Consider the following 15,480-nt stretch of genomic DNA (forward strand, 5'->3'; position numbering starts at 1 on the left):
GCTCAGGTCACAATCTCATGGTCTGTGAGTTCGAGCCCCACATCAGGCTCTGTGCTGACAGCTCGGAGCCTGGAGTCTGCTTTGGATACTGTGGTCTTCCTCTCTCTCTGCTCCTCCCCTGCTTGTGCTCTCTCTCTCTCTCTCAAAAATAAATAAATGTTATAAAATAATAAAGACATAGGAAAATATTCATAATACACTATTAACTAAGTAAATAGGGAAATAGTTTATAACATATCACTGCAATCCAAATTCTGTAAAAATACATTAAATAGAAAAAAGCAAAAAGAAATTATTACACACCAGAATGCTAACAATGGCCATCTCTAGCTAACAAAATCATAGGTGACTACTCTCTTCCTTAGTCTATTTGATATCCTATAATAAGGTAAATCACTTTTAAAATGAGAATTTTCAGGAGCACCTGGATGGCTCAGTTGGTTAAGTGTCTGGCTCTTGATTTCGGCTCAGGTCATGGTTCGTGTGTTCGAGACCCACATCAGGGCTCTGTACTGACAGCGTGGAGGCTGCTTGGGATTCTCTCTCTCCCCTCTATCTCTCTCCTCCCTCAACCCGCTTGCTCTCTCTCTCAAAAATAAATAAAAAACTTTAAAAAAATTTTTTTTCAAATGTGTGACACTGTGGGGGTTTTGGTGTTTTTGTTTGTTTATTTTGTTTTGTTTTTGAGAGAGAGACCGTGAGAGCAGGGGAGAGGGGCAGAGGGAGAAGGAGAGAGAATCTCAAACAGGCTCCATGCCCAACACAGAGCTTGACAAGGGACTCAATCTCACAACTGTGAGATCATGTCCTGAGCCACAATCAAGAGTCAGAAACTCAAATGACTGAGGTGCCCCAAAACTGTTTTTTAAAATCAGTTAATTCTGGGGCGCTTGGGTGGCTCAGTCGATTGAGCGACCGACTTCAGCTCAGGTCACGATCTCACGGTTTGTGGGTTCCAGCCCCACGTCAGTGACAGCTCAGAGCCTGGAGCTGCTTCGGATTCTGTGTCTCCCTCTCTCTCTGCCCCTCCCCACTCATGCTCTGTCTCTGTCTCAGGAATAAACATAAAAATTTTTTTAATCAGTTAATTCTAATACCTACTTCAAGAAACAGTCAATTCTTTATCAATGCACTATCCATTTGCATTCCTGCAAAACTTGCAAAAATATTATCAAAAATACATGATCTTTGCAAACTGACAGGACACACTGTAAAATTCCATTTCCACAGAGATAACATCAGAGTTCAGTGCTTAAAATACTCTAACATAGTATAGAAAAACATCATTCAAAGTCAATCAAAAGGGTACAAAATCAGCGTTCTAACAAGACTTTTAAAATATAATTAAAGTAACCAAAAATAAAATCACTTAACAAAAGTTGTTAGTACACTATATTATTCAAAGCCAAAGTGAGTGTTCCTGTAAAACAAAACTTGGTGCAAAGCAAAGCAAATTTGGTAAAGTTCAGTGTGTAGACCGTGAAAAAGGGTAACAAATGGATAAAACGCAATGCAGGCATAGTAGTATTCCAGGCAAAAGAACCAACGTCTGCCTGAGCACGAAAGAGGGTCTCCAAAAGAGACAGACTCATTGGAATTAAGAGTTCCAAGTTCCGGAGTGCCCGGCTGGCTCAGTTGGTGCAGCATGCAGCTCTTGATCTTGGCGTCCTGAGTCTGGACCCACACTGGGTGTAGCTTACTTAAAAATTAAATCTTAAAAAAAAAAAAAGTTCCAAGCTCTCTATTCACTTTATCCAAAAGTTCCACCAAACCACTTATTTTACAACAATCTTAAGTATCTGACATCAACTGACAAAGTTTTATTTATTTTATTTTATTTTTTTTCTGACAAAGTTTTAAGAACATAAATAATCGCCACTGAAGTTTCTGTGGATGGGACTCAATCTTTAAGGACCTACCCCATGCAAGAAATTCTGGGGCCTATTTCACATATGTTATTCAATTTGTCACAGTTAAAAATCTTTCAGGGGCGCCTGGGTGGCGCAGTCGGTTAAGCGTCCGACTTCAGCCAGGTCACGATCTCGCGGTCCGTGAGTTCGAGCCCCACGTCAGGCTCTGGGCTGATGGCTCAGATCCTGGAGCCTGTTTCCGATTCTGTGTCTCCCTCTCTCTCTGCCCCTCCCCCGTTCACGCTCTGTCTCTCTCTGTCCCAAAAATAAATAAACGTTGAAAAAAAAAAAATTTAAAAATCTTTCAAACCACCTTGGGACACAAAAGTTACATTCTTCCTTCATGATTTTGAACTGGCTATCATTAAGTAAAATTTGAGAGCTACCTTCCCTACTGATGTTGCTCAAGATAACTCTAACCATCTGTATACAAATTCCTGTTGCAACACAAAGTTGCCCATATGATAAGGAACTCAGCTACAAATCAATACAATTAGGTAATGCAGAACATGTACCCTGTGAATTTCTATTTGCAACTCATATTTGAAAGTACTGTTCTCTGTAGAACACAAATGGTACATGTATCTAGAGGTCACACAGACCTTTCATCATTCCTCACATAGCCTACATTTTAAGTCAGTCCAAGTCAAATTCCATCCAAATATGATGAAAATCCATCTAGCTGTTTTTGCATATACAGTATGCAAAAAAAAAGGGCAATAATAGGGCAAAAGAAACTTAACTGGATTACCTGCCCTGTTTTCTAACATCACTGGGAACTTTGCTCAAGGGCTGCTTCATAGACCCTACCAGACCAAAGCACAGCACAAATTTACCCATCATCATCTCATACCAGCTCTAATTTCTTACAGCATTTATCACCACTTGATAGTGTGTGTGCGTGTGTGTGTGTGTGTGTGTGTGTGTGTGTGTAATATACCTCTTCCCACTAAACCACTGGCTCTAGGAAATCAAGGACTTTGTTAACTAGTGTATCGCCAGTGCTTGACACACAATAAATGTCTTTGAATAAATGAATCATTTTCTATAGTTTAAAAGAGCTTTTTAATAGATTAAAACTAAATGATAATGTAGCAAAATACAATAGTCTCACAGCTTTTGTTTTGGTTTGTTAACACAACATGAAACAAAGACAGTTCAGGCATGAAAATAACTGTGGGCCTATTTTCCCCTATCTTACTCCTGGGCTGCCAGTATGAGGAGGTCACTGTCCTTGGCTCTAGTGACATTTTGGTGAACAAGTATCAGAGCACTTGGCTGGTTCAAAAAACAACCAAAACTGAATTATACTGAAAAGGACAAAACAGAAAGCAGAAGAATGGGGCCTGGGTGGCTCAGGTAGGTGTCTGACTTTGGCTCAGGTCATGATCTCATGGTTCGTGAGTTCAAGCCCTGCATCCGACTCTGCTGACAGCTCAGAGCCTAAAGCCTGCTTCCTTCAGATTCTGTGACTCCCGTTCTCTCTGCCCCTCCCCTGCTCATGCTGTCTCTCTCTCAAAAATAAATCAACATTAAAAAATTTTTGAAAAAGAAACGCAGCAGCATAAATTTGGTTCTTGACATATCTCTGTTGCTTACAAGCATATTGCATTATATATTCACTAAATACAATTTAAAACACAATGGGGTAGGTTTTATTAGCAGACTAACTTGGGAGGTTTTTCTTACCCCAAAAATTAAGGCTAAATAGAACAATATTCAGTTCAAGATACTATTCAAGTGAAACTTGTCTCTCATTTATCCCAGACTTATCATGAAGTTGGAACCTCTAAACCTATCTGCACATTAGAATCACCTGGTATCCTGTTCGGGCGCCTGGGTGGCTCAGTCGGTTAAGCGTCCGACTTCAGCTCAGGTCATGATCTCACAGTTCGTGGGTTTGAGCCCCATATCGGGTTCTGTGCTGACAGCTCAGAGCTTGGAGCCTCCTTTGGATTCCATGTCTCCTTCTCTCTCTGCCCTTCCCCTGCTCCCTCTCTCGCTCTCTCTCAAAAATAAATAAACATTAAAAAGAAAATTTATATAGAATCACCTGGTATGCTGTTAAAAAAAAAAAAAAAAAAAAAAGCCTGGCTTCCACTCCAGACAACTTGAGTCAGAATAATGGGACCCCAAGCAGAATTTTTTTTTAATTTCCCCTGATGATTCTAATGAACAACCAAGGCTGAGAACCACTGCCCTATGCCATCTCCCCAATCTTCTCTCCTACTTCATAAATCAAAGTAAAAAAGTACAGAAACAAATCATGAAGATTTAAATTCCTGGCACCCACAATAAGTCTCAATCCTATCTGCCCCTTCTAACATTTCTATCATTTCCCCTAAAAAGTAAGCATAATATTTATCTCCCCTAAAATACATCCCTGATATAATATACACAAATGAGACCACTATTACTTCCTTTTAGGGGCACTACCCTTCTCACAAACTATTTTATATAGCAATTACTTTATTCTTTTTTGTTATTTGTACATCTATTATCCCCTCTTTTATACCCAAAGAGTTTGTCTTAACTTTTTTGTTTCCTTCACATCTGAAGTGCTACAGTCTACAAAGACATTTCTATATTCATTATCAGATAATAAAGTAGTCTAAGCAAAAATTATCAGACCAGGGGCGCCTGGCTGATTCAGTCAGTAGAGAATGCGACTCTTGATCTCAGGATCAAGCCCCACACTGGGCGTGGAGCCTACTTCACAAAAAAAAAAAAAAAAAATTGTATAATAAAAAAGTAAATAAAAATAAATAGTTTAAAAAAAGAATTACCAGCCCCTTTCAAAGATAGTAACTCTGAGAAGTTATCTTGCCAAAGGCATGAGGCCATCAGCAATGCAATGCACATATCAGAGGTACCTCCCTCCCAACACTCTCCCCACTGCTCTTACATACTATTGTAGAGAAATCTGTTATTGTTTATATTCTATCAACTAACTGATACTAAAAACATAACTCCTATAAAAATAGGTCCCTAAATTTTTTACCTTAAACTAGAAGTCCTTACACTGAAAAATATGGGAGCCATAGGTCGGAGGGACCAAATCCAAGATCCTCAGGCCATCTATCACTCCCAGCCTTGTGCTTTACACTCTGATACCAAAGGGCTTAATAACAAATACTGCCTGCTTCATGCCTCTACTCTTGCTTATGCTACCTAACTCTATCAACTTGTCTAGAAAGGTTTCCAAATTGGGAGGCAGGGGAGAATTCAAATTCATCTTTATCCCAATATGGCAGGCAAACATTTGTTGAATTAAGCTATATAATTAAAAACCCCAACCCAAAAGTAACACTTATTGAGTGCTTATGGTAGGTTAAGCAGTAACTACATGTGTCAGGTTATTTAATCTTTCCAGGGGTGCCTAGCTGGCTTAGTCAGTCAAGCATCTGACTCTTGATCTCAGGGCCCTCAGTTCAAGCTCCACATTGGGTGTGGAGCCTACTTAAAAAAAATTTAATCTTTCCAATAACCCAACAAGTTAAGGGTGCCAGAGTGAGGTTAAGAATGTTGCCTAAGGGCACAGATAGTAAGTGGTAAATCACTGACTGAAGGCATTCTGGCTCCAGAACCAATATCCTTAACCACTAGGCTCAGTCTTCCTAACCTGTGTCCCCAAATCCTCAAGCTTCAACTCTGAATTCCCAATACCTCCTGGACATCTCTACTTGGATGTCCTTCAAGAACCTCAAAATTAATGTAACTTAAATCACTATCTCCCTCTTGCTCCCCAATCTTCTCCAACAAAAACCACTCTTCACACCTTCTTGTACTGCTTATTTGGGTTAATACACACCATTTACCCAGTTACCTAAAGTAGGAGCCCACGCATGAGTGCTTTTCACCTTGTCCATCTCTCTCATCCCCACATTCACCAAATTACACTGTTCCTACCTTTCAAACTAACTTACAGAAAGCTCTCATCACTTCTCACACCAGAGCATTAGCTTCAAACCTCTCTAAAAACAAATTTGATCATGTGATAACCTACAGTGGCTCCCTACCACTGACATCAAGTCAAATTTCTTAGCAAAACAGATTATGATCTTGTGTTTGCCTATCCCTCAGCTTCAGCTCTAACCATCCCCTCACACACCTTAACCCCCAATGTCTTTCCTTGAAAAATCTCTTTGTTACTTGAATTCACCATGTTTTGAAAGACCAACAGCTCTCCCCACAAGCAAGTACCCTAGCTTAAGATGATGATCCCTATAACATTCCCTCCCACTACCTCATCTTTCAAAATGGATCATAAAAACAACCTCCTTTGAGAAGCCTTCTTTTTTTCCCTCGGGTTGAAGAAACTTCCTCCTGTGTACTCACACAGCATTGTGCATATCTATATCACACTACTTATGACATTACGCTAAAATGGTTTACCTAAACACATCACCAAGCATACATTCAAAGGCCAAAATGTTGTCTTAATTATTTTGTGTTCCTGTGCTAGCATAATGTTGCTCTTTTAACAATTTCAACTCCAAAATCAATTCACTTACATAGTTTATATTTCTCCTGTAATACAGAAGTTATTATTTTATAATTATGCCCATTAGATTTCACCCAGTCACATTTCCACATGCATGGAAAGCTGGAAGAATACTGCTATTTCAACAGAATATCTGTAGCAAAAATGTCTACTACACTTAAATAGCCCCTACTACCAAAGAATAAAAACATAATAAAAAAACACTTAAAGAGTACATACGTTACACAACCACTTTATGGGATAGGCACTATTATTATCTTCCTTTTGTAGATGAACTTCAAAATTAAATAGAACCAAGACTTAAGATCAAAATGTTCGGCTCCAGAATTTGATCTCTTATAGTGACTCTCAATAAGCCTAAAACTACTAAAAGACCAAGATAAATTCTCACTAGAGCAAAACCATCTTTGAACAGGTAATAGGAAAACTTGGGAGATAAAAGTTAAAAAAACCGTATAAACGTCAAGGATCTTAAAAACAATCTTCATATAGGGGCACCTGGGGGGCTCAGTCAGTTTAGTATCCGACTTCAGCTCAGGTCATGATCCCACCGTTCATAGGTTTGAGCCCCATGTTGGGCTCTGTGCTGGCAGCTCAGAGCCTGGAGCCTGCATCAGATACTATGTCTCCCTCTCTCTCTGCCCCACCCCCCTTCAAAAATAAATATATATTTTTTAAAAATCTTAATATAAATTTTTAGTCTTAATATAAATTTACTCTAATTGTGGCAAAATGTTTTGTTAATAAAATAGTAAATTGGGGCACCTGGCTGGATCAGCTGGTACAGCATGTGACTCTTGATTTCAGAGATCTAAGTTCAAGCCCCACATTCAGTATAGAAATTACTTAAAAATAAAATCTCAGGTCATGATCTCACACTCCGTGAGTTCAAGCCCCGCGTTGGGCTCTGTGCTAACAGCTCAGAGCCTGGAGCCTGCTTCAGATTCTGTGTCTCCTCCTCTCTCTGTCCCTCCCTTGCTCATGCTCTGTCTCTCTCTGTCTCAAAAATAAATAAAAACATTAAAAAAATTTTTTTTAATAAAATCTTAAATAAATAAAACAAATCTTTGACATAAGATAGGTCATCACGTTTCATTACTAAAGTCAGTCAATTGCAACATCAAGTTTGTACTCAGCCCACAAAGAGATCTGACCAATTAAGTTTTTATAAAGAACTCAGGTGTATCCAGAAAACAAATATTTTCTAAGGCTACTAAAATTCCAATTCTGTACTGTCTTATATTATCTTTCATAAAAGAATAATTGAGACTAGGAAGGCTACATGAACCAAAGTCAGGAAATAGGAAGTGGTCTGAATCATGTACAATTTCTAAAACAGACCTACAGGATGATTTTGCATTTTATCCAAATTAATGCATGCCTAATTCAGCAGTAGTGAGAAAAATATTACCACTTCTAACAAAGTGATAGTAACTAAGAGTTGTATCCCAAAAATTAGATCTTGAGAAATATGCAGGTAACCTAACTAGTTTTCTATACTCCAAGACTTCTTGATGCAGGCAGCTCTGGGCTTTGAGTCTGAACAGCAAGTTCATATCAAACAAAAAGTAAATAAAGAAGTAAAAATTCAGCCAATCTGAACTTCACTGCACCTGGAGTACAGTAACCTTTTTCTCATTTATGACCATCGTGGTAATTTCTCAAATCAAAATCAACGTCTATACAGGAAAAGGAAAAAGGGAAATATTCATAAAGAAATGTGAAACTAGAGCGTTGGTCTAAAAACACTAAGCAGCTTTGGAGTTTCCTCACCATGACAAAAATCTGGAACCTACTTCAGAAACAGAAGAGACATGATTTCCTTTTACACATATGCTACAACACCTACTGATTAATATCCATATATCTTCTGTTACTTATGTAGATATAATACATGAACAATTCATATATACACAGAACTAGTAGTAGAACAGTCTTAACTTCATTTTGACATTCAGCCACACCAATACACTGCAAGACATTTATCCAGAGATAATATTTGTCACCAACATTTACATTTCCAACTACAACTCAACAGTATCTATCCTCTGTACATAACACTAAAGCAGTGAACATTTTTTCTAAATAGTGAGGAACATGGCAATACTAAGCATCCACGAGGCTTAAGAGAATTAACATTCACTGTATACAAATGCTAAGCAGTGTTAGGCACTTTAAATATGTTTACCATTTAATCTACACAACGACCCTATTAAAGGTTAATCTTAATTTACAAATGAGGAAGTTGAAATTCAGGAATTTTAGAGAGTGAGTTAGTGAGCTAAAATTCAAAATTCAGGGGCGCCTGGGTGGCTCAGTCGGTTGAGCGTCCGACTTTGGCTCAGGTCGTGATCTCACGGTCTGTGAGTTCGAGCCCCGCGTCGGGCTCTGTGCTGACAGCGCAGAGCCTGGGGCCTGTTTCAGATTCTGTGTCTCCCTCTCTCTCTCTGACCCTCCCCCATCCATGCTCTGTCTCTCTCTGTCTCAAAAATAAACGTTAAAAAAAATTTTTTTAATAAAATTCAAAATTCAGAATACCCATTCCCTTTCCGCATGCCCTCAAAAAAGTGTATTAAAAAAACAAACAATATAAAACGTACTACATTGGGGGGAGGAGTACTATTTCAGAAAGCAAGAGGATACATTACCACTAGTAGTTAAATAATACAAGAAAATACTGAACAAAGGGCTTAGGACCAACCCCTGGTACCTGGTGGATTTAATAAAAAATGTTGATTCCATAAAAAAGAAAAAAGAAAAAAAAACCTGAACAATACCTTACTCAAAGCAAAAATCAGATGGATTCTGCTGAATGGTAATAAGTGGTAAATATGAAAAATAAAGTTAAACTTTCGAGTTAAGTTCAAAAGATTTAACAGAGAATACCAAAAAGGTTTAAGTAAAAAAGGAGTATTTACAAAGATGTACAATTAATAGAAGAAATATTTTTGAACAGTAAACACACTGTTCTAAAAACTTTCTGTGTATTAACAGTTAATTCTCACGATTAGTACAATTATCATCCCCATTTTGCAAATGGGGAAACTGCAACAGAAATGTTAAGTAATTTAGTCAAGGTTACACAGTTAAATTGGGAGGTGGGGGAAAGCAGAAATTGGGATCTTAACCAGAGCCAACTGTCTCCAAAACCAAGCTCCTCCCTTAACTGTTATGCTAAACTGCATGAACAAACAAAAGCTAAAGAGAACATATCTAGCAATATAAACAATATGGTCAAGTGGTATATGTAGAGCTATTTTGATTTTTAAAATCCAAACTGCACAAATTTTCATTAGGGAATTGCAAATTAAAACAATGAGGTCCCACTACACACCTATCTGAATGGCCACAATCCAAACAAAAATCAGAGTGCTAAGAGGGATTTGGAGCAACAGGAACTCTCATTCACTACCACTGGGAAAACAAAATAGTACAGCTGCTTTGGAAGACCGTTTGACAGTTTCTTACAAAACTAAACATACTCCTAACACATGATCTGGCATTCACGTTCCTTGGCATTTCCCAAATGAACTAAAAACGTATGTCCACACAAAAGCCTGCACACAAATATTTGTAGCAGCTTTATTATTCATAACTGCTGCAACCTAGAGGCAACCAAGATGTCCTTCAATAGATGAATGGGTAAATAAACTGTGGTACATCCAGACAATGGAATATTACTCAACGTTTAAAAGCAGTGAGTTAGCAAGCCATCAAAAGACATGGAAGAATTAAATGCATATTCCTTTTTTTTTTAAATGTTTTTACTTTTTAGATTTTATTTTTAAGTAATCTCTACACCCAATGTGGGGCTCAAACCCACAACCCCAAGATCAAGAGTCACACGCTCCACTGACTGAGCCAGCCAGGCACTCCTTAAAAATGGATATTCCTAAGTGAAAGAAGCCAAACTGAAAAGGCTACATCCTGTATAATTCCAACTATATGACATTCCAGAAAAGGCAAAACCACAGACAGTCAAAAGATCACAAAGTGGCAGGGGGTAGGAGAGAGGGATGCGTGAACAGGCAGAGCACAGAGGATTTTTATGAAAGTGAAACTATTTGGTATGACATATCCATTTGTCAGAACCCAGAGAATGTATAACACCAAAAGTGAGCACTAACATCAACTAGAGACTTGCATGATAATGATGTGTTAATGCAGGTTCACTGATTGTAACAAACAGTGAAGGAAGGTTGTGTGTGCACAGGGGCAGGAGGTATATAGGAGCACTGTACTCTTCTGCTCAATTTTTACTATGAACCTAAAGCTATTCTTAAAAAATCTGTTTAAGAAAAGAATGAGGGGCAGGCGCCTGGGTGGTGCAGTTGGTTAACGTCTGACTCCAGATCTTGGCTCAAGTCATGATCTTCAAGCCCCACATGGGGATCTGTGCTGATGGTGTGGAGCCTGCTTGGGATTCTCTCTCTCCTTCCTTGTGCCCTTCCCTCACTTGTGCGCTCGCACTCTCTCTCAAAAATAAATAAACTTAAAAAAAGAAAGAAAAGGGGCGCCTGGGTGGCGCAGTCGGTTAAGCGTCCGACTTCAGCCAGGTCACGATCTCGCGGTCTGTGAGTTCGAGCCCCGCGTCGGGCTCTGGGCTGATGGCTCAGAGCCTGGAGTCTGTTTCCGATTCTGTGTCTCCCTCTCTCTCTGCCCCTCCCCCGTTCATGCTCTGTCTCTCTCTGTCCCAAAATAAATAAACGTTGAAAAAAAAAAAAAAAAAAAAAAAAAAAAAAAAAAAAAAAAAAAAAAGAAAGAAAAAAAAGCCAAAGAAGGTGTTTATTTTAGCAGTTAGTATGTAAGACAGCATACATTTAACACTCATTAGCATATATACATAAATTTAAAATATTCATTAATATTTTGTACTAGGCATTCTGAGGAGGGGATATAAACAAGAGGACAGGTTCCTTCCCTTGAGGAGTTTTAAATATAGTTAAATGGACATCGTATATTCACAAAAAGCTAAATAAAATGGGATTTAAATAGTTCAAGACAAAAAACACACCACAAACAGTAAGTTGCCAAATTACTAAAATAGACATTAAGAGGACAATATGTGCTTACGGGTTCAGTGGATCACTTCAGGCTAAAAGAATCAGGAAGTTAAGATCTGCTCCAGGTCTTGAAAAATGGCTAAAATATGTCTGGAGGGAATTGGTGCATTCCAAGAAAGAGCAAAACTACTGAGTTAGGAAAGAAAATTAAATGAACCAGTTCAAAAAACTAAATAGGGAGATAAGACCAGAGAGAGACTAGAAGAGGCCAAATCATGGAAGTCAAAGAATGCCAAACTAAGGAACTGGCCTAGACACTGAGAAATCTTAACTCTTAAACACTAAAATGGATCGAATACTTGCCTAACGTGTTATACTGATAGCTGTTAACATAATGAAAAGTGTATTTATAAACATTTCATGTCAGATACAGATACACTGAAGACATATACTAGTAGACACAGTCAAAAATTCACCACCTTTGTCACCCAACTGAAATATACACACAAGTCATGCTTCCACCCTTCAATATCCCATCTACACTAATAGGCTACCTATAACCCTATAACCTGAACCCATTCAGAAGACATACTACTCTGTCACCCAAGAACACTCTTCTTCCCCTGATACAAAGATGTCTTTCCTCTGGGGGTATGAAAGAAGTGGCTCCTTGCCCCTTAAAGAGGGGTCATGTTAGGACCATGGTCACTGCTGACACCTCCTCCTTATTCTATTTATAGAACTGTCACCCTCTATTAATCATCAAAAGCAAACCTACCCATAAAGCAAACCTACATAGCAAACCTCTATGTAAAGTCTATACATATTCCAGGCAAGACAAAAAATGCAGCATTCCCTCCCCAATCACCTGAACAGATGACATACACAAGACTAAACATACACAAGACTATAAACCTCTGGTAATTATTTTTAATAACTGCAATTCTCATAAATGAAAACATTTCAAATTTTGTCCATTGTTACTTTCAAACCTTTTCTGTAATCCTTTTGTTTGCCATAAACTCTTCTACATATTATAAATTACATATTCAATCTTCTATGCATGGGCATCTGCAATTGTATTCAATCCCATACTTTTCTAATCAACAAATGCCCCAACTTATCTCAGCTAAGTTATCCGCAATCAGTGCTGTACCTTTAAACTTGTATTACAACTCTAAGCCCCTCCCCTTTAGTAATCTACCACTAAAGTGACTATTTTCTTCCCTTTCATGACACACATTCACATATGTCCAATTTCCCCAACTACTTATAACAAACTCTGACATACACTGTTTTTCTCAAACATAGCCTCCAAATATAAAAACACCCTATTAAATTCCTTTCTAACAAAAACATTTTAAAACTTCTGTTAATACTACTTTTTATAAAAAAAATCCAAATATCCTATGATAGCAATTAGTCAAAGCTTAAAATCATGAAAGACAGCATTAGATAATGTTTAAAGAGACAAGCATATACTAAAAAAACAGAATCAGGGATACATGATTGTTCATTTTAATTATTCTTTATACCTTTTTGTGTTTGAAATATTTTACATGAGAAGAAAGATATCCAATTACTAGTGAGTATCTCCCTCTCTACATAGTGACAAGTTGTTACCTCCATATTGCAGTTACTGTGAATTGCTACATCTGGGACACCCCTCCTGTCCTTTACCTAAGCCAAGAAAAGAAAAATTACAAGCCTACAACCCAAACTTTCTCTTAGACATATCTTAGATAGGATCCGGGTTTATATTCTGTAGCTGTATACAATCCATTTCTTTCACATCTCTCACATCCACAGAAGTTAAATCTCTTATTTTATCTTTCTATCCCTACATTGCCATTAACTCTTACGTGCCTTACTACACAGTAAACTAGAATAATGACCTGTCCATATTTGCGCATGTTACAAGTGAATTGATATACCACATAACTCATTTCGTTGGCTAAATGCACACAGTCATATACATTATATCTGTATGCAGAAGTCTAACTCACTCATACACTAACTTTTCAATCTCAATTTATAACATCTAAATTAAGCCACACATCACTTCACCGCAAATGAAATGTCATCTCAGCCAAACATAACTAACTTGGCCAGGGCAATTCCAAACAACTCCACTCCAGTCCACTGAGCGTTCACCTAATAATGCATGGAGTCTCGTCCCTGGAACAACGTTTACATCACCCAGAACAGTTCTCCTCCACTGGTGAGATCCAGACATACCTCCAAATCCCAACTTTCGGCCTGCTGTGGTAAAACAAGTAGAGAGGACCTTAAGTTTCACCTCATTACGAAGCCAAAGGAATCTGTATTTCATACACCGCAGGTCCTGAGCTGCTCATCACTGGGGAACAGAAGTTGGAAGCCCCGAACTAGGGAACAAGGTCTAGTCTTCCATGGCGTCCGTCCTAAAGTCTTCGACGGAACCGTTCAGGCAGCTGGCCCGCCTACTTGCCTCCCCACCCCCACTCCAGGCGCACCCCACCCCCACCCCCGGTGCGAAGCCCGCCGTACATCCCTGCACCTGCGGATCCTACGAACAGTCGAGTATTCACTTCTCTCTACCAGAGGGGAGGGCTTACATGCTGGCTCCGACGCTCGCCTCTGGCCACCAGGCTCTCACGTCGGGCCCAACCCTGCGACCCGCTGGCTCTCTGATCTGGCAGAAGGCATCACCGACACCTTCTCCAGGACCGACCGGGCGTCTGGCCTTCTCAGGTGCAGAGCTCCGAGGCCTCCTCACCCCTCCCAGAGGACCAACCTACACCGGACGCTCAAGGCCCGAAGGCAACTCCCACCACTCCCCGACTCGCCAGTCTTTTTTTCCCAGCTGCAGCCGCTGAAAAAGCCAAGTCCTACGGTCCTCCTCCATCAGCTTCCGGGCCTCGGGTCACAGCCAGGCCTGAGCCCCCAGCCCTGCCCAGCGCTACCCCATTCCCGTCACGCCGCTTCCCCTCCTCCCAAGGCCGAGCCCCGGGGCTGGGCGGCTTCCTTCCCCGGCATCCCGCGGGCCCCGCTCCTCCCGCGGCGGGCCCGGCCCCCGCCCGGCGTGCCGCACACTCACCGCTGAGCGCTGAGGCCTGCAGAGTGGCCCCCGAGGTGCCGTCGATGACTTTGATGGTCCCGCGACTGGTGACGGCCAGGATGGCGTTGAGCGCCGGGTGGTAGGAGAGGCTGTGCAGCCCTTCGGCGTCGCAGCGCATGCAGCCGTCCCGCAGCACCAGCCACTCCGAGACCCCGGCCGCTCCCGCCCCCGCCGCCGAGGAGCAGCCCGAGCCCGAGGCCGCCGCAGCCGCAGCCGCCATCTTCCGGCCTGCGCTCAGCACAATCACACTGGGAAGCGGCTCAGTGACAGTCCCGGGAGGTGCAGCACCACCGCCAGTCACCATCCGGGGCCAGGGGGCAAGCGGAGCGCGTTAGCCGGAAGTGAAGTCAGGCGCCGGCACGCACGCGGGACGTCGGCCGCGCGCCCGGAGGGACCAAGCTCAGAGGGAGGTTGGCGGGGGAGGGGGACAGCGAACGAAAGAGGCGGGACCCGGAGAGGGGGCGGGCGGCGAGCGGCTGGAGCATGCGCGGGAGGGCTCGCGCTTGCCACGCGCCCTGGCTCCCGCCAGCGTCGCGTCCGCAATGTCCCTTTTTTTTTTTTTTTTCCCTGAGTGTGGGGAGTGGCGGATGCCTGAGCCCCGCCCCGCTCCCTTGCTCCTGGCGGTGGGGGTTAGGCTCCCTGTGTTTCCGCTAGGCGGGGACCCCGGCCCGTGGGACTAGTGTGAGACGCGCCGAGGCCCTTTGCGGCGTTTCCAGCTGCATCTGGACGGTTCCCTGCAGGAGTGGTGCAGCTGTTTGGCGGTGGCCGTAAGGAGACCCAGGGTTTGAGCCACGGCTCTAGTCTACAAGTAAGCAGTCTGAAAAACCTCTGGTCTGGACTGGGAGAAACCAAACGACCTTTGGACCCGATGTCTATTGCACGCCGCCATTCCCAGATCTTTTTGTTGAACAGAAGTGCTACCAAAGAGTTCTATGCTGGAAGCATATAAATTAGTGTCTTATC

At 41.3% G+C, this 15,480-nt stretch overlaps 1 protein-coding gene across 1 annotated transcript in view; it reads right to left on the bottom strand.

Annotated features, from left to right (window-relative positions):
- Positions 1-14,836, bottom strand: part of BIRC6 (baculoviral IAP repeat containing 6) — a 226,416-nt gene extending 211,580 nt beyond the window's left edge. Inside the window, 1 exon segment of the mRNA XM_032592785.1 lies at positions 14,497-14,836. Coding sequence (XP_032448676.1) covers positions 14,497-14,821 — 325 coding nt within the window. The 5' untranslated portion in view covers positions 14,822-14,836.
- Positions 14,837-15,480: the final 644 nt, after the last annotated feature.

The sequence above is a fragment of the Lynx canadensis genome, chromosome A3, assembly GCF_007474595.2.
Source record: "Lynx canadensis isolate LIC74 chromosome A3, mLynCan4.pri.v2, whole genome shotgun sequence".
NCBI classification, from domain to species: Eukaryota; Metazoa; Chordata; class Mammalia; order Carnivora; family Felidae; genus Lynx; species Lynx canadensis.